The sequence below is a fragment of the Hippopotamus amphibius genome, chromosome 13 (genome assembly GCF_030028045.1).
Source record: "Hippopotamus amphibius kiboko isolate mHipAmp2 chromosome 13, mHipAmp2.hap2, whole genome shotgun sequence".
Classification (NCBI taxonomy): domain Eukaryota; kingdom Metazoa; phylum Chordata; class Mammalia; order Artiodactyla; family Hippopotamidae; genus Hippopotamus; species Hippopotamus amphibius.
This window is the reverse complement of record NC_080198.1, coordinates 45429238-45454622: the sequence shown is the minus strand read 5'-3', so window position 1 is coordinate 45454622 and position 25385 is coordinate 45429238. Positions and strand designations below refer to the sequence as shown.

Sequence of the window (25385 nt, the reverse complement as noted above, 5' to 3'; positions counted from 1 at the left end):
CAGATTCCATCTGCATTCTGACCAGTTCCCACGCGGTGGGGTCAACTGCTCTGGGCCCCTGAGTGGCCAGGGTCACCGTCCCCTAAGTGGCCAAGGCACCGTCAGCTTAAGCCTGGCCTTGAGCCACTGCTCTGCTGTCCCCCTTTGTGGATGTCCTCAAGGCCCTCCAGAGCCCACGACTCTTATTCTCCACTCTCATATCTCGATGTTTCCCAAATAACATCCATTCAACTCAGCTGCCTTTTAAGCAGCATCTGTTACCAGTTTTCTCTCCTCATCTAGTAAAGGAGATGTCGCTCATCTTAACCTTCCTTGTTCCTGGATAATTCATGAAGATTTCCACGCCCCTTTATGTGTTTACTAAATTGCACTTTGTTGCCAGGTTTAGGTTTGCACATTCTTTACATTTCCCTCTGTTGGAGATGCTCTCTTAAGCTGTTCGCCCATCACTAGCTTTCTTTTCCATGTTTTAGTTGTTCAAGCGCTTGTGATTTTGCCAACTAACTTTCCCACTACCTTTTCCACACTTTCTTGTTCTTCTGCCTTTTAGAAGCCTTTCTTTAAAACATACTCACATGGATTTCTGTTTTGTTTTGTTTTTAACTCTTAAACTTCCTTTCCAGAATTTTAAGCAACTTTTAAAATCTTGCTTAAATTTGTGTGTAAAGGTCAGAATAGGGTAAACGTGGTGTGTTCTAGAGCCAGACTCCCTTGGTTTAGAGACTTAGCTGAAGCAGAAAAAAGTCTGGGCCAGGTTCAACAGGACAAAGTTTCAGCCTCACCAAGAATTTCCAAAGTACAGGCAAACCTTCAAAGGATGGAAGTGTGATCCGTCCGAGCCCGAATCTCACAGCACAAGTGAACCCAGTGGATAATGGGGTGATGTTATAATAGTTCAAAACCAGCACAGAGTCGGGACACACCATCAAGCAAGGGCTGGGCAGCCGCAGCTTAGCAGCCTGGGCTCAAACCTCCTCTGAGCTGTGTGACCTTGGGCAGGTTTCTCAACCTCCCTGGGCCTCAGTTTCATCAGTAAATTGTTGATAATGGTGTGCCTCTCATCGGGCACTTACGAGGAGCAAATAAGTTAGTATATGTACAGTTTAGAACAGCGTCTGGTATGTAATGTAAGTGCTGGTCACTGTTAATTGAATTACATGCAGGTAATAGAATATAACAGGCATTAAGTTATGTCAACAAAGCAGGAGGGAGAAAGAGGTTTTGACATACGAGCACAAGGTCAGGAGTCAAGTTGCCCATGAAGCACAGGGACTCAGGGACACTGCCTGAGCCCCGCAGCCCACAGGAAACAATCTACAAGGAGTGCGTCCACCCCACGCTGAGGCCCAGGGTGCCCGAGGAGGGTCCGTGAGGCTTATCACTTAGTGGTTTCGTGTGGGGTTTGCATAAATGGGGAGGACCACATGTAGGGTGCCCATCACTTGGAGAAAATGTCAGCACCACTGGTGGAGTGTGAAAGGACAGCAGTGATGAGCAGCTCTGATGAGGGCTTTTTGTTCCTCATAATGTTCCCCAAACCCAGGGAGGTGGGTCAGCCTCTCCTCAGTTTTGCTTTATCATCTTTTGTTAGCATGCAGTGTCTTGCAGCCACCTGTGCAACTTTGTGGCCTGTAGCACTGGCAGAGCTGTAATGATTTTAACAGCCCCGATGGGCTGCAGCTAATCAGATGCACGTGGCCCCCTGCTCCAGCAGCATCAGCGCAAGCGCACACCTGGGGGCAGCTGAGAAGCAAGGCCCTGGCTTCTGCGGGCCCCTCACTCTCAATTGGGAGTAATTTACGTTCTCAGAATATCTGTGCAGTTTTCTTTTGAAGGGCCTTTAACTTTTGGAAATTTTGCTCTGAAACCCAAATGATATGCAGAGAACACAGGCTCAAAGGTGATTTTTTAAACATTTTATTTATTAAACTATAGTTGATTTACAATATTGTGTTAGTTTCAGGTGTACAGCTTCAGATTCTTTTTCATTATAGGTTTTTACAAGATAGTGGACCTAGTTCCATGTGCTGTACAGTAAATTCTTGTTGTCTATTTTGTATATAGCGATGTGTATCTATTAATCCCACACCCCTAATTTATCCCTCCTCCCCCTTTCCTCTTTGGTAATCATAAGTTTGTTTTCTTTTTTTTTTTTTAATTTTATTGAAGTAGAGTTGATTTACAATGTTGTGTTAATTTCTGCTGTACAGCAGAGTGATTCGGTTATAGATATATATACATTCTTTTTCATTTTCTTTTCCATTATGGTTTGTCACAGGATGTTGAATGTAGTTCCCTGTGCTGTACAGTAGGACCTTGTTGGTTATCCATTCTATGTGTAATAGTTTGTATCTGCTGACCCCAAACTTCCAATCCAGCCATCCCTCCCCCCACCCCGCCCCACTTGGCAACCACAAGTCTGTTCTCTATGTCTGTGAGTCTGTTTCTGTTTTGTAGATAAGTTCTTTTGTGTCATATTTTAGATTCTACATATAAGTGATATCACATGGTATTTATTTCTGACTTAGCATGATAATCTCTAAGTCCATCCATGTTGCAGCAAATGGCATTATTTCATTCATTTTTATGGTTGAGTAGTATTCCATTGTATATATATGTACCACATCTTTATCCATTCATCCGTTGAGGGATATTTAGGTTGCTTCCACGTCTTGGCTATTGGGAATAGTGCTGCTATGAACAGTAAGGGTGCATGTATCTTTCCAAATTAGAGTTTCTGTCTTTCTGGGTATGTGCCCAGGAGTGGTATTGCTGGATCATTTGACAACTCTTTTTAGTTTTTTAAGGAACCTCCATACTGTTTTCCCTATTGCCTGTACCAATTTACATTCCCACCAGAAGCACAGGAGGGTCCCCTTTTCTCCACACCCTCTCTAGCATTTATTATTTGTAAACTTTTTAATGATGGCCATTCTGACCAGTCTGGGGTGACACCTCATTGTACTTTTGATTTGCATTTCTCTAATAATTAGTGATGTGGAGGATCTTTTCATGTGCCTGCTGGCCATCTGTATGTCTTCTTTGGAGAAATGTCTATTTAGGTCTTCTGCCCATTTTTTGATTGGGTTGTTTGATTTTTGTTTTTTTATTTGGTTGCATTGGGTCTTAGTTGTGGCAGGCAGGCTCCTTAGTTGTGGCTCGTGTGCTCCTTAGTTGTAGCTTGCGGGCTCCTTAATGGTGGAATGCGAACTGTTAGTTGCGGCATGCGTGTGGGATCTAGTTCCCTGACCAGGGATCAAACCCGGGCCCCGCCTGCATTGAGAGCATGGAATCTTAACCAATGTGCCACCAGGGGAGTCCCAGGCTGTTTGTGTTTTTGTGAGGTTTTTTTTGATATTGAGTTGCACGAGCTGTGTGTATATTTTGGAAATTAAGCCCATGTCAGTCACATTGTTTGCAAATATTTTCTCCCAGCCCATAGGTTATCTTTTCGTTTTGCTTATGGTTTCCTTTGCTGTGCAAAAGCTTATAAGTTTGATTAGGTCCCTTTTGTTTATCTTTCTTTTATTTCTTTGGCCTTGGGAGACTGACCTAAGAAAATATTACTGCAATTTATGACCAAGAAAAGTTTTGCCTATGTTCTCTTCTAGGAGCTTTATGGTGTCATGTCTTATATTTTAAGTTTTTAAGCCATTTTGAGTTAATTTTTGTGCGTGGTGTGAGGGTGTATTCTAACTTTACTGGCTTACATGTGGCTGTCCAGCTTTCCCAGCACCACTTGCTGAAGAGCCTGTCTTTTCTCCATTGTATAGTCTTGCCTCATTTGTGGAACATTAATTGACTAGGTGTGTGGGTTTATTTCCAGGCTCCCTATTATGTTCCATTGATGTATGTGTCTGTTTTTGTGCCTATACCATGCTGTTTTAATTACTGTAGCTTTGTAGTATTGTCTAAAGTCTGGGAGGGTTATGCCTCTAGCTTTGTTTTTTTCCTGAATTCCTTTGGCAATTCTGGGTCTTTTGTGGTTCCATATAAGTTTCAGGATTATTTGTTCTAGTTCTGTGAAAAATGTCATGGGTAATTTCATAGGACACATTAAATCTGTAGATTGCTTTGGGTAGAGTGGCCATTTGAACAATATTAATTCTTCCAGTCTAATAGCAGGGGATATTTTTCTATTTACTTGTATTCAGTTTCACTTACCAGTGTTTTATAGTTCCCAGCATATAGGTCTTTCACGTCCTTGGTTAGGTTTATTTTAGGTGTTTTTGTTTTTTTTCTTTTGACACTATTTTAAAAGAAATTGTTTTTTACTTTCTATTTCTGATATTTCATTATTAGTATAAAGAAATGCAACAGATTTCTGTATATTGTTCTTGTATCCTACAACCTTCCTGAATTCATTTATTAGTTCCAATAGTTTTTGTATAGAGTCTCTAGGGTTTTCTATATAGAGTATCATTTCATCTGCATACAATGACAGTTTTACCTCTTCCCATTTTATTTCTTGTCTGGTTACCAAATTAGGACATCCAATACTATGTTGAATAGAAGTGGTGAGAGTGGGGATCCTTGTCTCATTCCAGAATTTAGCAGGAAGGCTTTCAGCTTTTCACCATTGAGTATTATACTGGTCGAGGCTTTGTTGTAAATGGCTTTCATTATGTTGAGATATGTTCCCTCTATACCCATCTTGGTGAGATTTTTTTTTTTTTATCATGAATAGATGTTGAATTTTATCAAATGCTTTTTCTGCATCTATTGAGATTATCATGTAGTTTTTGACTTTTCTTTTATTGATGTGGTGTAATCACATTGAATTGATTTGCATGTGTTGAACCATCCTTGTGACCGTGGAATGAATCCACCTTGATCATGGTGTATGATCCTTCTTATGTTTTGCTGGATTCTGTTTGCTAGTATTTTGTTGAGGATGTTTTAAAGTCTATTTTGTCTGATATGAATATTGTGACCCCTGCTTTCTCATTGTTTCCATTTGCTTGAAATATCTTTTTCCCTCCTCTCACTTTTAATCTATGTGGATCTCTTGTAGGCAGCATGTTGTAGGGTCTTGTTTTATTTTCCAATCTATGTCTTTTGATTGGAGCATTTAGTTCATTGACATTTAAGGTAATCTATTGATAGGTATGTACTTATTGCCATTTTAAACTTTGCTTTCCAGTTGATTTTGTATTTCTTCTTTGTTCCTTCTTTTTGTTTTTCCTTTTGTGGTTTGATAATTTTCTTTTGTATGCCTGAGTTTTTTTCTAATTGGTTTCTGTGAGTTTACTGTGTGTTTTTAATTTGTGGTTACCCTGGTTTTCAAGTGTGGTAACCCATAACTATAACTACTTGCTTTGACTGGTAATCATGCAAGCTCTACATTCTTAAAAGATGTACATTTTCCTACTCCCCTCCTCCACATTTTGTGGTTTTGATGTCCTATTTTACATCTTCATGTTTATCCATTTGCTGTTCCTTGCAGTTATAATCACTTTCACAAATTAAAAAACAATTTCTTAATCTGCGTGCTGGCTTATTTAACTGATCTTCAATCCTTTTATACATTCGCCTTTCCTATTGTGATTTTTCCCTTTCCTGTAGGTTCTTGCTTCTTTTGTATTTAGAAAAGACCTTTCAATATTTCTTTTAGGATAGTATTGCCGTATTCTTTTAGTTTTTGATTAAGAAATTCTTTATCTCTCCTTTTATTCTAAATGATAATCTTTTTGGCTAGAATATCCTAGATTGCAGATTTTTCCCTTTCAGGACTTTGAATATATCTTGCTGCTCCCTTCTGGCCTGCAGTGTTTCTGTAGAGAAATCAGTTGATAGCCTTATGGGGGTTCCCTTGTAACTGACTCTCTCCTGCTGCCTTCAGAATCCACTTTAACTTTTGCCGTTTTAATTATGATATGTCTTGGTGTCGGTCTGTTTGGGACTCTATACTTCTTATACCTGGATACCTGTTTCCTTCTTTAGGTTTGGGAAGTTTTTAGCCATAATTTCTTCAAATACATTCTTGATGCACTTTTCCCTTTCTTCGCCTTCCAGAATTCCTATTATGTGTAGATTGGCATGCTTTATATTATCCTATATATCTCATATGTTGCTTGCATTTTTTTCATTTGTCTTTCTGTCTGCTGTTCTGATAGGGTGATTTCCGTTATTCTGTCTTACAGATCAGTTTTCATCCTTCTGCATTATTTAGTTTGCTATTTATTGCCTTTAGCTTGGTTTTTATCTTGGCATTTGAGCTAATTTTGAGTGTCTCTTTATGGTTTCTAGTTCCTTGTTACAGTGATCTCCATTTCTATTAACAGCCTTTCTTAATTCCTTCAGCATTTTAATTACCTCCTTTTTGAACTCAGGGGTCTGGTAAACTGGAGAGATCTGTTTCATTGTTTGTTCTTTCAGGGGACTTCTTTCCTTTTAATTGGGAGTACTTCCTCTGCTTCTTTATTTTACTTTTATTTCTCTTACTCCATGAATTTAGGAGAAACAATTACATACTGTGGTCTTGAAAGGCTGTTTTTATGTGGGTGCGTCCCTTTGTAGACTGTGTGAGTCAATATTTTTGGTTTGAGGACTGTATTTGTGTGGGTGCCTGCCATGAGTTTGCTCAGAGTGTGTTGGCCATTGTCCCTTTGATAAGGGGTGTGTTTGGTGTGGTGGTGACCAGAGCTTGCACTGGATGTGGACAGGGCTTCCTCTCTGCTCGCCACAGCCTTGTTGGGAGTAGAATTTGCCCCCTAGTTGTTGGAGTAGAAGCCCCCAGATCCAGTTCTAAGCTGCAGCATGAAGTAGGTGGGACTGGAGCACTCCTGCTAGAAAGGAGCTGCCAGGTATTCCTCCACAGGAGCTGTGTGTTGGGATGGGCAACTCTGTGATACCCCATCACCTGGTATGCACGCCCACAAAATCAGCCTAGTCTCCACTGCAGGAGTGCATGCATCAGCTCTGTCTCCCTTAGGCATGTGCACACTCGAGAGTGTGATCTCCTGAAACCCACAGAAGCTGTGCCCGCTGGGAGCACTGTGAGAATGACAGGCCCATGCTCTGTCCCACGCACACCTCCACTTGCAGCCTGGACCACACCCTAGGCCCTTCAGGCTACGTCCAAACAGCCAAACCAAGACCCCTCCTCGAGTCTGTCTGCTGAAGCCCGAGTTTCAGCACCCAGGCACTGCGCACACCAACAGGTGCATGTCTTGGGCTGGGAAGTGTGGTGACGTGGCAGCTGTTGGCACTGGTTCCTCTCTATCCTGCTTGGAAGCAAGCCAGCCTGTGCACACTCCTCTTGGGCAAATTCCAGGCCCCTGCAGCCACCTCTCTGTCCTGGCTGAGCTCCAGGCTGGCGAAGGAGGTTCCCAGGGTGAGGCAACCTTTCCTCCTCCACAGCTGCCTCCCAGGGGCACAGGTTCCCACCTCGATCCCCCCCCTTTTCTTCCTTTAGTCTTGATAGGTTACATGGGGATCTTTCTTACAGCTTTAGTTGTATGAGATGATCTACCCACTTTCAGTTAGTGTTCTATGAGAATTGTTCCAATTGTCGATGTATTTTTGACGTATTTGTGGGGGGAGGTGACCTCCACCTCCTTCTACCCCACCATCTGGATCTCCTCCTCCCAAAAGATGATTTAAGAAGTAAACATTAAAATTTTTTTTAAGTTGAACTGACATTTATCTTCCGCATGATCAGCTCAGGCAGTTAATGAACTCATGGACCCCGGCATTTCTCTGGTTGGGCAAGCTGGGCCTGGTCACCAGGTCTGGGAGCTGGGTTTAGACCTTCTTGAAGGAGTCCTGGTTTCCATCTGGGACCAAGCTGACAAGCTGGCAACTTTCCTGGTGGCTTTTGGCTTTCCCCTGTCATTCTCTTTCCAACCCAGCTCTACCTGCAGACCACCGTCCCTGCACCAGAGCCACCCCTGAGGGCTTGCGGGGGCTAAGATTCCTGCCTCCACTGGGTGAGATACTAGGGGCTGGACCCAGGTCTGCACTGTTACCAGGGCAGGTAACCATCTGGAAGTCTGAAATCCTGAAACTCCTGACATTCTGCCCATGTTATGGTGTGATCCTATACATGTGACTGGCATGTTTATGTCCAGAAAATGACAATGACTTCAAGAACATGGGTCGTCTTGTTTACACGCCCACAAGAAGGGAGGCTGGACCTGTCCGTGTTGTTCTTGCTGAGATTATCGGCTGCGCTGTCACCTCTCTGGCTGCCGCTGTGGGCTCAGAGCTGTGCTGGTGGCTCTTCCACGGGTGTCTGTGCACCACCAACTTGGTGCTGGAGCTGTTGTAGGCCCTGGGGGTAGACTCAGGAGACCAGATACTAGATGGGATAGAACGTTTAAAGCAGAAAAAAAAACCATTCACATAGACAATTAAAAACCAGATGGTGTGAGTGGAGTGCGGGAATTAGAGGGATGTGATGGTGACAGGCGGCTCCTCTGGGAGGAGACAGGCTGAGGAGCAAAGCTCCGTGGCAGGGCGGGCGAGGCAGATGCTGAAGAGCCTGCGGGAAGAAGGAGCTGGACTGGAGGCAGCAGCGCCTGCGAGAGAAGAGTGGGGGCTTGAGTTTCAGTCCCGAGTCTGTGGGAAACCCCTGTAGTGGCATGTTCCAGTCCCCCCTTTTAAAACATGGCTTGGGCTGCTTTTGGTCAAGCGTGGGAGAGTCTGGGAGGTGGTTTCGATGTAGCAGGGGAGACAGCCCTAGGAGATGGGAGGAGTGGGGTGTACTTGGCAGGTGGAGTTGACAGGACCCAATGGGGTGGGGCAGAGAGTCATCCAGGGTGACGTCTGAAGCTTGGGTCTGAGTAGCCAGCTGGTAGTGGTCCCTGAGATGGGGACGACTGGGAGAAGAACTGGACGGGGTGGGAGGTGAGGGGTGCAGAGCCCTGGCCTGTTTGGGTATCAGCAAATCTCACATTTTTACATTTTGTCAAATAGTAAAATGAACCAACCCATCCAGAGGGAGAGGAGGTGGATGTAACTCCCCCCACCCGGCGCTGTCCCTGCCCCTTCCTGCCCCTCCACCCACTGTTTGGGGCTTGTCAGAGCCTGATGGCATCGCCAGGCCCAGGACAGATCTGGAGTTTTTATTGTAATTTTAGAACATGTTCCGCATACTGCTCTTTTGAGGGACTTTCCTCTAGATCTAACAGACAGAAATCATCTTTGTGAAAATGTGGTACTTCAAAAGGCCCATTTTCTACTTTCCTTTTCACCTGAATTGACAGACTCTTGCTTAAATTTTGCCCTGACTCTAAGTACATGATCTCAAACAAGTGACGGGATAGAGGGGACGTGCCCATGGTTGCCAGTGTGGACGGGGAGGGAGGGCAGAGCTGTGCGCGAGGGCTGCTCGTCCTGCCCCCTCCTGCCTGCTGGGACAGGGGCTTCCTTCCAGGCAGTGGTTCTCCACCTCGGCTGCATGATAGAATCACCTGGGGGAGCTTTGCTAACTCCTATGCCCGGGCCACACGCCAGCCCATTAAATCAGAACGGAGGTGGGTAGGGGAAGTAGGGACGGGTGATGGTAGTGCTGTCACCAGGACTGCACACCTGCGCCTGGCGGGACTCGGGGGCCCCGGTGCCGTTGCTGGGCTGAACTGACCCGAGAACCCAGTTCCTGTTTGCCCTGCTGGATGGGCTGGCCGCAGAGGCCAACAGTCCGGCTCTAGCCACTGAGCTCTGCACTTAGAGAGCCTGGAGGCCTCCAGCAAACAGGAAGAGATGAACGCACAAGTCGGCCTGTCCTCAGCCCAGACCTGCCCAGAGTCCTTCTGGGCAGGTGGTGGCTGCTTTGGGGGAAGGGGGAAGGGAGTGGCTGCTAACAGACTGAAAGCTGGGCAAGACTGTAGTCAGTTGACTTCCTGAGTGACGTGAATGGAAGGATCCCAAACCCACTGTGGGCTCAGCAAGGGCGAAGGCGAAGCCCCTTCCGAGGACTGTGGGAAGCACTGTAGGTCTCCGAACGCACCTCTGTACTTCTCCACAGGGAAAAGGCATCCGGTTACTCACCCTTTCTCAGGTTAAGCTGCATGTTTGGCCAACACGCTTAGTGATTCGGTTCCTGTTACAGGCAGACCTCCGAGATCCCGCAGGCTCGGTTCCAGACCACTGCAGTAAAGCAAGGCACATGAATTTCTGGTTCTGCAATGTATATAGAAGTTATACTCACACTATACTATAGTCTATTAAGTGTGCAGTAGCCTTATGTCTTAAAAAAAATAGTACATGCCTCAATTAAAGAATAATGCTATTTGAAAAATAGCGCTGATAGACCTGCTCCACACAGGACTGCCACAAACCTTCAATTTGTGAAAAAGAATAAATAAATAAATAAATAAACAATTTCTGTGAAGCACAATAAAACAAGGTCTGCCTGTATAATCATTGCTAAGGATGATGCCAGAAATCAGTCTGTGCTTTTTAAAGAGTAGTTTGGAGCATGAGTGTTTTAATGAGTCATGAGTTGAGGAAAATTTCATCCTCGCTTCATTCTGAGGCTTTTTATGGGGAAGAAGTCAGGACTTCTTCCCCATAAAAAGCTGCTTATATTTTTAATAAGGTGTTGATTGAAGAATCCCTAGCGAAGCCAGTTGTTTTTAAGGGGATAATGTTGCTCGCTCCCACCCCACCCTCCAGGGCAGCTAAAGAGAAGACACCAGAGAGCTGAGCTGCAGGAGGCAGCCGGGGAGGGGGCCGCACCTGCCGGGGTCCACCTCAGCCCCTCCGCCAGAGCGCAGGCTGGGGCCTGGATGTGCCCAGCGTGGCCCTCGACTCCAGCCTGCCTGTTGCTGAAAGACGGCAGACAACAGAGCAGACACTCCCCAGCCTGGGTCTGTCCCTGGAGAAACTCCGAGGGCTTGTTAGAAGTGCAGAGAGTCCCGGGTCCTACAGACCAGCATGGTGGCACCTTAGCATCTCAGGGAGGGACCAAGAGTCTGCATTAACAAGGTCTCAGGACTATGAAGTGACCACAGGACCACATGACCCTCCAGGTTCCTGCAGAGCAGCAGTGTTGTGCTTCTGGAGCTAGTGCTGCCAGTGCCCACTGTTTCCCCTGTAGGCGAGGATGTGCGAAGCTTCGCTGGGGCAGGGCGCAGTTTCATCACAAGTTACATGACCGCACACAGGGGATCCAGACCCAAGAGCAGTGGACAGCAGCCAGGCGACCCAGGAGAAGCCGTCTCAAGGCCAGAGGGCATCTGACCCCTCTTTCAGGCAGGAGCCGTCCTGCCCCGTGTGTACAGGAAAGGTTGGAGCACCGCTTACTGACCTCACATCCGGTTGAACTCTTCCCCTCGGGAGGTGGGCTATTGCAGTTTGTCCCCTCTTAGCTGCGGAGGGCTTTTCTTTGGGCTTTTGCTGCAGGTCTTAAGTTCCGGTCCTGCCCTCTGGGCAGCGTGTCCAGCCAGGGGGTGCAGGAGACGTGGGGAGACAGGCCGAGCCCCCGCTCCCCCCAGGGCTCGGCACTGGGCTGGGGAAGGCCAGGCGGAGGTCATGGGGGCACTAGCCTTGCCGCTCACTGCAGGTGATGTGGCCTTTGGGGATCACAAAGCCCCATGAGGCAAATCAAGCCTTGAGGGACCCAGCTACGGGGGGGCAACCCAGAGGCCTTGGGGCTTGTCACTCGTTGGCTTCAGAAGAAGCCTTGCTCTGGGACAGGTGGGAAAGGGCACACATGGAGACAGGAGCTCCTGTGCAGACGGCCTGAGGGGATGGGCGTCCCTGCCGTGGTTCCTGCCTTTTCTTCCAGCGGCGCAGTTCAGTGTGGACGAGCCTGTGATGTCCAGGAACCCCTGCCCTTAGGAGCTGCCCTCAGCGGGGCAGGCACTGCAGGTGGGGAGGCGTCCAAGCCCAGTGGGTTCTGAGTCTCTTCCCTGGTCTGGGCCAAGCCCCTGACCTTGGACCTGAAAGAAGAGGCATCTCCAGAAAGTCAGACACTTGGGGCTGGGTCTTTCAGGGCAGAGGACCCGCCAGACGGATCCCCTCAGCCAGGAGCCCCTCCCGGAAGGTCTGCTGGACTCTGCTGTCCTTGGCCTGACACCGAGGGGCTCCCCTCCACAGCCACATGCACAGTTCAGGCAAAACCCATTTGAGAGAAGAATCAAGATGGTGGAGTAGGAGGACGTGCACTCACTCCCTCTTGCAAGAACACCGGAATTACAATTAACTGCTGAACAATCATCAACAGAAAGACACTGGAACTCACCAAAAAAAAAAACACCCCACATCCAGAGACAAAGGAGAAGCCGCAATGAGATGGTAGGAGGGGCGCAATCACATTAAAATCAAATCCCATAAATGCTGGGTGAGTGGCTCAAAAGCTGGAGAACAGTTATACCACAGAAGTCCTGAGGGTTCTGAGCCCCACATCAGGATTCCTAACCTGGGGGTCCAGCAACGGAAGGAGGAATCCCCAGAGAATCAGACTTTGAAAGCCAGCGGGATTTGATTGCAGGATCTCCACAGGACTGGGGGAAACGGAGACTCCACTCTTGGAGAGCACACAAAAAAGTGTGCTCACCAGGACCCGGGGGAAGGAGCAGTGACCCTATAGGAGACTGAACCAGACCTACCTGCTGGTGTTGGAGGGTTGCCTGCAGAGGTGGGGGCAGCTGTGGCTCACTAAGGAGACAGGGGCACTGGCAGCAGGGGTTCTGAGAAGTGCTCATTGGTGTGAGCCCTTCCAGAGTCCACCATTAGCTCCACCAAAGAGCCTGTAAGCCCCAGTGCTGGGTCGCCTCAGGCCAAACAACCACCAGGGTGGGAACACAGCCCCACCCATTGGCAGACAAGCAGATTAAAGTGTCACTGAGCTCCACCCACCAAATCAGATTAAAGTTTTACTGAGCTCCACCCACCCAGCCCAACCCACCATCAGTCCCTCCCATCAGGAAGCACCCATGAGCCTCCTAGACAGCTTCCTCCACAAGAGGGCAGACAGCAGAATCAAGCAGTATCAGCAGTACTTCATCTTGTGGAACTGAAAATGACAGTCACAGAAAGAGAAAAAGAAAAGGCAGAAGACTTTATACCAGATGAAGGGACAAGATAAAACACCAGAAAAAACAACTAAATGAAGAGGAGAGAGGCACTCTTCCAGAAAAAGAATTCAGAATAATGATGGTGAAGATGATCCAGGACTTCAAAAAAAATACTGGATGCAAAGATCAAAAAGTTGCAAGAAAAGTTTACCAAAGACCTAGAAGAATTAAAGAACAAACAAACAGATATATGCAACACAATAATTGAAATGAACAATACACTAGAAGGAACCAATAGCAGATTAACTAAGGCAGAAGGGCGAATAGGTGACCTGGAAGACAGAATGGTGATAATCACTGATGCGGAAAAGAATAAAGAAAGAAGAATGAAAAGAACTGAAGACAGCCTAAGAGACCTCTAGGACAACATTAAATGCACCAACATTCACATTATAGGGGTCCCAGAAGGAGAAGAGAGAGAGAAAGGACCCAAGAAATTACTGGAAGACATTATAGTTGAAAATTTCCCTAACATGGGAAAGGAAATAGCTACCCAAGTCCAGGAAGCACAGAGAGTCCCAGGCAGGATAAACCCAAGGAGAAACACACCAAGACATATAGTAATCAAATTGGCAAAAATTAAAGACAGAGAAAAGTTATTAAAAGCAACAAGGGAAAAACGACAAAGAACATACAAGGGAACTCCCATAAGGTTAGCAGCTGATTTCTCAGCAGAAACTCTGCAAGCCAGAAGGGAGTAGCATGATATATTTCAAGTGATGAAAGGGGAGAACCTACAACCAAGAATACTTTACCCAGCAAGGATCTCATTCAGATTCGACAGAGAAATCAAAAGCTTTACAGACAAGCAACAGCTAAGAGAATTCAGCACCACCAAACCAGCCGAGCAACAAATGCTAAAGGAACTTCTCTAAGCAGGAAACATAAGAGAAGAAAAGGACCTACAGAAACAAAAACAAAACAATTAAGAAAATGGTACTAGGAACATACATATCGATAAGTACCTTGAATGTAAATGGACTAAGCACCAACCAAAAGACACAGACTGGCTGAATGGATACAGAAACAAGACCCATATATATGCTGTCTCCAAGAGACTCACTTCAGACCTAAGGACACATACAGACTGAAAGTGAGGGGATGGAAAAAGATATTCCATGTAAATGGAAATCAAAAGAAAGCTGGAGTAGTGATACTCATAGCAGATACAATAGACTTTAAAATAAAAAATGTTACAAGAGACAAGGAAGGACACTACATAAAGATCAAGGGATCCATCCAAGAAGAGGAGATAACAATTATAAATATATGTGCACCCAATATAGGAGCACCTCAATACATAAGGCAAATGCTAACAACTATGAAAGAGGAAATTGACAGTAACACAATTATAGTGGGGGACTTTACCACCCCACTTGCACCAATGGACAGATGATCCACACAGAAAATTAATAAGGAAACACAAGCTTTAAATGACACTATAAGTCAACTTAATTTAATAGATATCTATAGGACATTCCATCCAAAAACAGAGGATTACACATTCTTCTCAAGTGCACATGGAACATTCTCCAGGATAGATCACATTTGGGGTCATAAATCAAGCCTTGGTAAATTCAAGAAAATTGAAATCGTTTCAAGCATCTTTTCTGACCACAACGCTATGAGACTAGAAATCAATTACAGGAAAAAAACTGTAAAAGCACAAACACATGGAGGCTAAACAATACGCTTCTAAATAACCAACAGATCACTGAAGAAATCAAAGAGGAAATCAAAAAATACCTAGAGACAAATGACAGTGAAAACACAATGACCCAAAACCTGTGGGATGCAGTAAAGGCAGTTCTAAGAGGGAAGTTTATAGCGATACAATCCTACCTCAAGAAACAAGAAAAATCCCAAATAAACAATCTAACCTTACACCTAAAGAACCTAGAGAAAGAAGAGCAAACAAAACCCATAGTAGACGGAGAGAAATCATAAAGATCAGAGCAGAAATAAATGACATAGAAACAAAGAAAACAAAGCAAAAATCAATACAACTAAAACTGGTTCTTTGAGAAGATAAATAAAATTGATAAACCTCTAGCAAGACTCATCAAGAAAAAGAGGGAGAGGACTCAAATCAATAAAATTAGAAATGAAACAGGAGAAGTTACAACAGACATGGCAGAAATAAAAAGCACCATAAGAGATTACTACAAGCAACTATATGGCAATAAAATGGACAACCTGGATGAAATGGACAGATTCTTAGAAAGGTATAACCTTCCAAGACTGAATCAGGAAGACGTAGAAAATATGAACAGACCAATCACAAGGAATGAAATTGAAACTGTGATTAAAAATCTCTGAACAAACAAAAGTCCAGGACCAGATGGATTCACAGGTGAATTTTATCAAACATTTAGAGAAGAGCTAACACCCATCCTTCTCAAACTCTTCCAAAACATTGCAGAGGAAGGAACACTCCCAAACTCATTTTATGAAGCCACCATCACCCTGATACCAAAACCAGGCAAAGATACTACAAAAAGAGAAAACTACAGACCAATATCACTGATGAATTTAGATGCAAAAATCCTCAACAAAATACTAGCCAACAGAATCCAACAACACACTGAAAGGATCATACACCATGATCAAGTGGGGTTTATCCCTGGAATGCAAGGATTCTTCAATATACACAAATCAATCAGTGTGATACACCATATTAACAAATTGAAGGATAAAAACCACATGATCATCTCAATAGATGCAGAAAAAGCTTTTGACAAAATTCAACATCCATTTATGATAAACACTCTCCAGAAGGTGGGCATAGAGGGAACCTACCTCAACATGATAAAGGCCACATATGACAAACCCACAGCGAACATCATTCTCAATGGTGAAAAACTGCCAGCGTTCCCTCTAAGATCAGGAACAAGACAAGGATGTCCACTCTCACATTTACTATTCACCTTAGTTTTGGAAGTCCTTGCCACAGCAATCAGAGAAGAAAAAGAAATAAAAGGAATCCAAATTGGAAAGGAAGAAGTCAAACTGTCACTGTTCGCAGATGACATGATACTATACATAGAAAACCCTAAAGATGCCACCAGAAAACTACTTGAGCTAATCAACGAATTTGGTAAAGTTGCAGGATACAAAATTAACACATAGAAATCTCTTGCATTTCTATACACCAACAATAAAAGATCAGAAAGAGAAATTAAGGAAACAATCCCATTCTCCATTGCAACAAAAAGAATAAAATACCTAGGAATAAACCTAACCAAGGAGGTGAAAGACCTGTGCTCAGAAAACTATAAGACACTAATGAAAGAATTCAAAGACGACACAAACAGATGGAGGGACACACCATGTTCTTGGAGTGGAAGAATCAACATTGTGAAAATGATTATATTACCGAAAGCAATTTACAGATCCAATGCAATCCTGATCAAATTACCAATGGCATTTTTCACAGAACTAGAACAAGAAATTTTACAATTTGTATGGACACGCAAAAGACCCCGAATAGCCAAAGCAATCTTGAGAAGGAAAGACGGAGTTGGTGGAATCAGGCTTCCTGACTTCAGGCTATACTACAAGGCTACAGTGATCAAGACAGTGTGGTACTGGCACAAAAACAGAAATATGGATCAATGGAACAGGATAGAAAGCCCAAAGATAAACTACGGTCAACTAATCTATGACAAAGGAGGCAAGGATATACAATGGAGAAAAGGCAGCCTCTTCAGTAAGTGGTGCTGGGAAAACTGGACAGCTACATGTAAAAGAATGAAATTAGAACACTTCCTAACACCATACACAAAAATAAACTCAAAATGGATTAAGGACCTACATGTAAGGCCAGACACTATAAAACTCCTAGAGGGAAACATAGGAAGAACACTATCCGATGTAAATAACAGCAAGATCTTTTTTGATCCATCCCCTAGAATAATGGAAATAAAAACAAAAATAAATAAGTGGGACCTACTGAAACTTCAAAGCTTCTGCACAGCAAAGGAAACTATAAGCAAGATGAAAAGACAACCTTCAGAATGGGAGAAAATATTTGCAAACAAATCAGCAGACAAAGGATTAATCTCCAAAATATATAGTTTATCCAGCTCCATATCAAAAAAACAAACAACCCAATCCAAAAATGGGCAGAAGACCTAAATAGGCATTTCTCCAAAGAAGACATACAGATGGCCAAGAGGCACATGAAAAGCTGCTCAACATCACTAATTATTAGAAAAATGCAAATCAAAACTACCATGAGGTATCACGTCACACCAGTTAGAATGGGCATCATCAGAAAATCTACAAACAGTAAATGCTGGAGAGGGTGTGGAGAAAAGGAAACGCTCTTGCACTGTTGGTGGGAATGTAAATTGATACAGCCACTATGGAGAACAGTATGGAGGTTCCTTGGAAAACTAAAAATAGAGTTACCATGTGACCCAGCAATCCCACTACTGGACATATACCCAGAGAACACCATCATTCAAAAAGACACGTGCACTCCAGTGTTCACTGCAGCACTATTTACAATAGCCAGGACATGGAAGCAACCTAAATGTCCATCAACAGATGAATGGATAAAGAAGATGTGGTACATACATACAATGGAATATTACTCAGCTGTAAAAAGCAATGAAACTGAGACATTTTTAGAGACAGGGATGGACCTAGAGACTCATACAGAGTAAAGTGAGAAAGAGAAAAACAAATATAGTATACTAACACATATATATGGACTATAGAAAAATGGTACAAATCAACCCGTTTGCAAGGCAGAAATAGAGACACAGAGGTAGAGAACAAACATGGACACCAAGTGGGGAAAGCGGGGAGTGTTGGGGCGGGGGAATTGGGAGATGGGGATACCAAATTGTACGCTCTGAATATATGCAGTTTATTGTAAAAAGTTAAAAAAAAAACCCATGCGATCAAAGCCCACTACGATTCACTCCCCACGTGGAGGGCCACGTGATAACTCGGGAATGTTTCATCCTCATTGCAATGCTACTTTAGTTAAACTTGTTTAGCTTTTAATTTCTTATGGCTACTTGTCAAATCAGGAAACAGATGCACATTCTGTCCCTCACACCCTTCCCCCTCTCATAAAAAGAGATTTTAAAAGGTCTCGTAAGTATTAAATGACACCAGCTAGAAGCGTCTGCAGTGAATCTGCGGTGAAATATTAGATTTTACATTAGTAGTTAATAGGCACAGCGGGCTCGTGAGGGGACAGGAAGCACTAATAATGGAAAAGGTAGCAGATGCAAAAAATAACGTCTGGGGAGATTCAGATGGCACGGCCGCTCTGCTGCTCCATGTTTGTGAACTAAATCCCACCGTCACCATCACCCCATCCGGCTGAAGGCTGCACAAACAGCGCCGCTGAGGAGCATTCGGGCAAGCATGGCCTTAGGCCAGCATCAACTCCTGTGTCCACCCCTGCTCTAGGCCCGCTCAAATGCTGTGTCCCCTGCAGGAAGAGCCCGCCCCCACTCGGCACCCTCCGCATCAAAAGTCATCCCGTACACCCTGCTTCCCCTAAACCCAGGCAGGCCCCTCCCCAACCCAGACGGAGAATTGTCAGCCTCCGGTAGCCCATCTCTGCGCTGCCCTGTGGAAGGCAGAACAGGCCAGAAAAGATGAGGACTGTCTGGAGTGGCGGGGGCCCCCTGAGATACTCCAGATCTAAAGGAGCCTCAGAGAGGAAAGCAGGTTAGAGCAGGAGGCAGAAGCTTTCGATTTACAGTTTGTGAGTTTGTGAAGCGGCCTTCTCTCCCTAAAAGCCGGAGGGAGTAAGCATCGTGTCCAGCCCGTGTGGTACTTGGGGCTCCCAAAAGGGGCAGCCAGGTACCTGGGCACCAGCAGTGTCTGTGCTCAGAGTTTTGTTTTCTCCGTAAGTAAATAGCTGTTATCAAAAATCTCTGTGTGTTTTAAGCTGAATTCCAAAGGCGTTATTCATTGATTCAGTAAAATAGAGCAGAGCTGTACTCATGTTTTCCAGCACCCATGGGACAGAGGTGGCTGGAACCTGCAGGCAGGGGAGGCGGCGGGCAGGGCCCCAGGACCGGAGCAGCAGGACTCCCTCCCCACCAGGCCTTGGTCCTGGGTGCGGGCTCCTTCCCCTGGCACCTCCTTCTGAGCCTTCATAGGGTGTCCTCGATGCTATTGGATGTGGCTGTTGGGACAAAGGGCTGGTAACATGTCTGCTCTTTTGGAGCACCTGCTCTGGGCCGGGGACTTGACGTACAGTGACCCCCGCCATCACCTGGCAGTGTGCACCGTTGCACGCACGGTGCAGATGTGACACTAAGGCTCAGAGAGATCACATTTCCAAGGTCACTGAGTGTGCAGGGGTAGAACGAGGACTTGGCCCCACATCGTGCTCCAGACCTGCAGCTCTGCCAGTCCCCCCTTCCCCCTCGCGGGAGATCCGAGGAGGGAGAGATGCCCGCTGCTTTTCACTTCGGTATCTTTAAAATCCCTGCTGAGCTGGGCTCTCACAGCACACTTCCACCCACATCTGCCATTTCCCATCTCCTCTGGGTCAGAAATGGGCACGGGACCCCCAGGAAGCCTCCGGCAGCGGCTCCGTGGGGTTCAAAGTGCGCTTTCCCGGAGCTAAAGGAACTGCTACCCAGTGGCTCCCGCCAGGGGTGGGGGCCGGCCGCCCCGGAGGGGCCACCACCCAGGATCACGTGACTCACCGTGTCGTGTGTTCTCTTAACAGCAGGTGAAGCTGGTGGCCGAGAACCTGAAAGAGGACTGGAGGGAAGGCGGGAAGGAGCAGGCGCCCTGAGGACAGATGGACCTGGCAGCTCCCCGAGGCTGGCGCCCTCCCCCCGCGGGTCCCCACCCCGGCCCCCCTCCTGCCCGAGCCCCACACCCACTCCCGCCGCCTGACCTGGCTCCGGAGCCACCGCTGCCCAGCGTCCCACGTGGATGCACCACCGGCTCCCTGTGTCGCCCTCACAGTGACCGTCGGCCGTGGGGGTGGCGGGTGGGGACGTCACGCTGAGCCCCCGCTGAGGGGGACGGGCGTCCAGGGAGGCGGCGTTTCCAACACTCGACAGCTCGAAATGCCTCTTTCTGGCTCTGCCCTGCAGTATGTTCACAGACCCTTTGTCCACGGACATAGTAGTCACCGAGCTATTAAAGGCCCCTTGCACGTCTGAGGCCTCCTTCCGCGTGCAGACGGCGCAGCGCCTGTGCTCTGAGCCGGGTGGTGGGAGGGGGCGCCGCGGGCCAGGCTGGCCTGGCGGCCGGGCTGCTTCCAAGCCCTGGGGAAGCCCCGGCGGTCCTCCGTAGGTTCGGGTGCTGCAGGGCCTGCCGTGGGGCCGCTGAGGCTGCCTTCAGCCACCTGGCGCCGGCTGGGCCCCCACCTGCGGGGTTGGGGGGCGCGCGGCTGTCCCTCGCTGTCCCCTTCACAGGTGCGGCAGCCCCACCCCCCACCCTCCAGGCCCCTGGCTCCTGGCTGTGATCCAGCCCCGGAGGACCACCCGCTCAGGCCAGGCCTGGCTTCTTTTCCCACCAGCTGCGTAAACGGCCGCAGGACACGGCCAGCCCCGCCCCACCGGGGCCTCGCAGCCAGGGCACCACGCCCAAGGGCCCTTCCCACAGAACGCTGTGGGCGCCAGGGCCTGTCTGGGGAAGTCGGGGAAGTCGGGGAAGGGCGGGCAGGTCTAGACCCGTCTCCCTCACTCTGGGCCTGGCCCCTCCATTCCCTCCTTCACATCAAGACGGGGCTGCCGCAGCAGGCCTGCTCCACGCTTGCGTGTGGACACCCGACTCTCCCGTCTGCCACGCGTGGTGTTCAGCGGGTGCTGCCAGCAGGGACAGCTGTGGTCAGCCTCGCCCTGCCCCCTTGGTCTAAGGCCCTCCAGGGCACAAGTACTCACTGGTTGTTCCATGCTTGATGGATACGTTCTAGAACATCCTCATGTCTCAAAACACCAGGGAATGGTGGCCGCCACTCCAGTCCTGAGCCCTGAGCCGCCAAGAGTTTCCCCACAACCCCAGCCTGGGTGCCTGTGTTTGCTGGGAAAGGAGAACGTTCAGGTGGGTCCTTGGATCCAGCTCTGTCTCCCCGGAAGTGGGCTTTGGGGACCCGTCACATGAGTACAGTCAGGTGTGAGGTGGTGGGTTCTGGGTGTGGACCCCATCCGCTCCTCTCCCTGCCTGCGGGCTCACAGCTGTGCTCCAGGCTGGCCCTCCTCGCCCTGCGACAGAGCAGACCCCGGCTTCCCTGCACTTGGAACTGTACGTCCCGGGACCCTTCCTCTGCCCATCCTCAGTTGGACCCAGCAGAACCACATCACTCAACCAGGACTCAGCCAGTCATACTCGGGGAGAAACAGGACCCCAGGGTCAGCCTGGACGGGCAGGACCCACCTCACTGGGGCGGATTCCTGGGAGGAGGAGGCTGGACGTGGGAACCGGCCAGGTGGTGCCAAGAGGGAGGGTGGCAGGAAGGAGGTGCCGTGTGGGCCCACCAGGCCCCCGGAGCGCCTCTGTGTGTCCCAGCGCTCGGAGCCAGTGGCGCCTGGCTTGCGGCAGGTGCCCAGGAGCAGGCGTGGAGGAAACCAAGGTGTCCTCCGCTGCACATCTCGTAGTCCCTTGTCACCCTAGCCGACGTGCGGGAGACACCCGGGGTGACACTGACCCACCGCACAGCCGCTCTCTGGCCTTGTGTGCGTGAGGAGGCTGCCCCCCCGCCCGTGTGGGCACCGTCTCCTCCTGGCACCGCTCCCCGGGCCTGCTCCCCGCACCTTGTCCCCCCCGACTCGGCCCTTGCCCCCTCGTTCTGGCCTCACCCCAGCCTCAGGTCCAACCCGCTCCGCTGCGCGGCTCGCCCTGGGGTCCTCCTGCCCCACCCCCCACCTCAGCTGTGCTGCCCCCAGCCCCCCGGGGTGCCCCACAGGACGTGCCCTGCGCGGTCCCCCAGTTCTCCCGGACACCCCGAGGACTCCAGCTGGGGGAGAGCCCTCCTCTGGTCCTTCCCCCGTGGAGTTGACAAGAGCTGGAGGTACCGCCTGCCTGGAACAGGTAAGGACACCGGAGGCGGGAGCCCGAGCCCAGGTAAGGAAAGGTGCTTAGAGAACAGCGCCAGGAGACCGAGGCAGCCGTGTCTCCAGACCCAGCAGGGAGCAGGCGGACAGGAACCCGGAGCCCCGTGTGCACACAGCCCCTCGGTTCTCAGGGGGCGCGTGAGGCCCTGCCCACCCTGCAATGGCCCCGGGGCTTTGGGCCCAAGCCTGACCACCAGATGGCTCTCAAGGAGCTGCTGCGTGGGCGGGTCCCCAGGGAAGAGCCTCGGACACCCAGGGAGAGCTGGAGACAGGGAGGCGATGCGCCCATTCCCACACAAGCCCCATCCCACCAACCCTGCTGGGAGGGTCCCAGCGAGGCCAGGTGTGCGCAGCTGCACAGGTGGCCCTCTCTGGGGCAAGGCCAGGCCACAACCCCACGCCTTGCCTGCTGTGGCCTCTCCCCTGACTGCCACCCTCCCAGCTCCCCTCCCTCAAGCCACGAAATACAAACTGTCACCAAGTCCGCAGACTGCCAGTGGGCCCTGGCCCACTTCACTTCTCAGCCCGACTGTCCCCTCTCACGCCACCAGCGTGACGTTCACTCCGTGCCACTGCCATTCACTGGGCCCCCACCCAGGCGCCCCCTTGCTGTCTATGGGCAGGCCTGGGTGGGGGTGGGGGCAGGCCGTGGGCCCTTCCCTCCGCCTCGGTGGCCGCACGGACTCACTTCCTGCCAGCAGCTCCGGAGCTCGGACGTGAGAACAAATCTTTATCCTCCTGGCTTCTGGGAGGAAACGAGAAGCCAACGGTTAGGGATACCCAGCCCTGCAGTGAAGCTGGAGGCCAGTTCCCTCCTTGACATGCCCTCTGTACCTCCGTTTTCTCCTATTGTCCCTGTTTTATAGATGAGAAAACGGAGGCCTAGGGGCTTCACTGCATTCACAGCAGCGTGGCCCACCTCTGCCAGGACGGTGCTTACAGCCCGCACCAGGCCTGTGGCCCCAGCTCTCTCCTCAGCCCTAACCCCGGAGCTCCTGCCCTCCTTCCAGCAGGAAACTAGCAGCAAGAAGAAGGAAGACCCAAGGCCACAGAACAAGAGCCCTGGGATCCAGACTCCTCCTGACCCAGTTTAATCCGCAGCCCTGCCAAGGACAGCCCCTGGCGCCCGGCAAGCAGCAGGTAATGGCGAACTTCTCGCTGGTCGGTCAAGTCTGAGGACTGCCGGAGCCATCAGCACCTCCCAGGGCCGCAGGGGCCCGGAGGAAAGCCGCGGCCCCTCGGCCAGGGCAGCTGTGTCCTCAGCACTCTCCAGCCTGGGCGCACCCGTGCATCGCCTCCGCACTGGAGGGAAGGCGCTTCCCCGGGTCCTGACGAGAGGCCTGTCTGTGGTCTTCCGTGTCTGTAAAAGCAGGCACCTGGGAAGGGTGTGGGATGCTGCTTATCCCCACTTCCAAAGAGTCCAAGTTAGGATGTCTTCCGAGCTAGCTGGGCGCCCAGCCAAGCCCTGCACGGGGTGGGAGGTGAGGCCGGCATCAGCAACTGGGCCTGAGAGAGTGGCTGCAGACCCCCGAAAGAGAATCACCTGCACCCCGTTCCATGCGGACGCCTGGGCGCCACACCCAGGCCTGGGGAGCAGGGCTTTGGCAGTTGGCCTGGGACCCTACATCTCTGGATGCCTGCAGTGGACGCTGCACACTCTGGAGTGTGGGAACTGAGGGGAGCAGAGGCCCTGCTGGTTTCTCTCCAGAAGGAGCTGATGCGAAAGGCCTCGCAGAGCCAGCCTCCGCCCCTGCTGCCTTGTCACCATGGTGCCAGGCGGGGGCCTCCACGGCCTGGCAGGGACTGGGAGCAACCAGGACCTCCCTCGCACTGGACACGCACCCCTGGGCCTAAACAGAACCCGGAGCAGAGGAGCAACAGGGCGCAGGACCAAAGAGACCTTCCAGCTCCGCCGCCCGGCATTGGATGACTGGCCTCCACCACGACCCTCTGGAAGCCCCTGGGATATGCAGGTGATCAGCGTCGGGGCCACCTCCCCTCGGGAGGGAGGGGGCACGGGGCTTCCTGCTAACTGGTCTGCGAGCCTCGAGTGATCAACTAACGTAAGAGAGGTATGATGGCGTTTTCCCTCGAGCCTGTGGCACAGATCACAAGCGGACCTTTCTGTGCTGGTGAACTCCCTCGGGGGAGAGGGAAAGCGTAGCACAAAGGCTCAGGATCACGTGGTTCCTTCCACTGCCCACTGTTCTCCCCTGTTCACAGCCGAGGGCACCGCGGCCCAGGCAGGAGGATGCAGGGAGGACAGAGCCAAGTTAAGTCCAGGTCTGCTGACCCTCGTAGGGGGAGCACGACACCCCCACCCCCACCCCTGCATGTGTCCAACAGGCCCCAGGTGTGACGCCTGTCATCTGCTCAGGACCAGGAAAATCGGCAAAATGCTGAACAGTGGACCAGAGGGCAACTCAGTAGCACAGACACAGACCCACGCTGCCCTTTACACAGGCGTCTGGCTCAAAGAACCGAAAACAATTATGCGTCCAACCCTAAGGGAGGCCAGAGAGCCCCCTACAGTGATCTCTGCCCCTCCAACCCCAGAACACAAGGCTGAAAACTGCCACCACAAGGCTGGTCCTTTGCAGATGGAGTTGCCTAATAAACGGGGGAGACCAAACATGGTACCAACAACTGCCTCCCAGGACCTACCCGACCGCCCCCCAGCCGGGCGCCCTGCCTGTGCCCTGGATGGGCAGCCCCTGGCATTTGGGCCACAACGGAAGGAAGGATGCAGGGTTGGATCTGCATTAATAACCTGAACTGACCCAGCGATGTGCTGACTCCCACCTAAACTGTGTGTCCACTGGTCCCGGTTTTTGCTGCGCTTTCTGCACAAACACACTGAAGGTATTGATTCCTTAACAGACCACAGGCATCCCGGGGCCGAGAGACACTTCTTCCTCTGTCCCAGCCTGCTCCCAGAAGGCGGGTCTCAGGGAAGCTTCAGCATGCTGGAACCCCTCAGCCCCTGGCTCCAAATGCCTTCTCATCACGAGGCGTAACGAGCTGCCTGACCTGGTCTCATCTACGTGTCCGCATCCCTCGAGACCGGGGTGTCACAGAATCTGGAATTTTTCAGGTATCAGGAAGGTAACAAGATGCGTAGACGTTTGTTATGTAAGAGCTCCGTGTGGTTTAAAATGAACCCGCAGCCTAGTGCTTTAATATCACTTTGCCCAGCCCTCTGGAAGGTCAAAGGTCACCCACCGTTTCACCTCTCCCCATGCAGGGGGACAACCTGAGAAATAGGCCCTGGGGTCCCGTCAGTGCTATGCTATGCCCATGGGCAGGCCCTGTA

The 25385-nt window shown here is 49.6% G+C and overlaps 1 protein-coding gene across 1 annotated transcript in view; it reads left to right on the top strand.

The window, feature by feature from the left end:
* The window catches only part of ANO10 (anoctamin 10), a 238280-nt gene extending 218409 nt beyond the window's left edge, over positions 1-19871 (top strand). Inside the window, exon 13 of the mRNA XM_057705975.1 lies at positions 19735-19871. Coding sequence (XP_057561958.1) covers positions 19735-19803 — 69 coding nt within the window. The 3' untranslated portion in view covers positions 19804-19871. The remainder of the gene's footprint in view (positions 1-19734) is intronic.
* The last annotated feature ends 5514 nt before the right edge of the window (positions 19872-25385 follow it).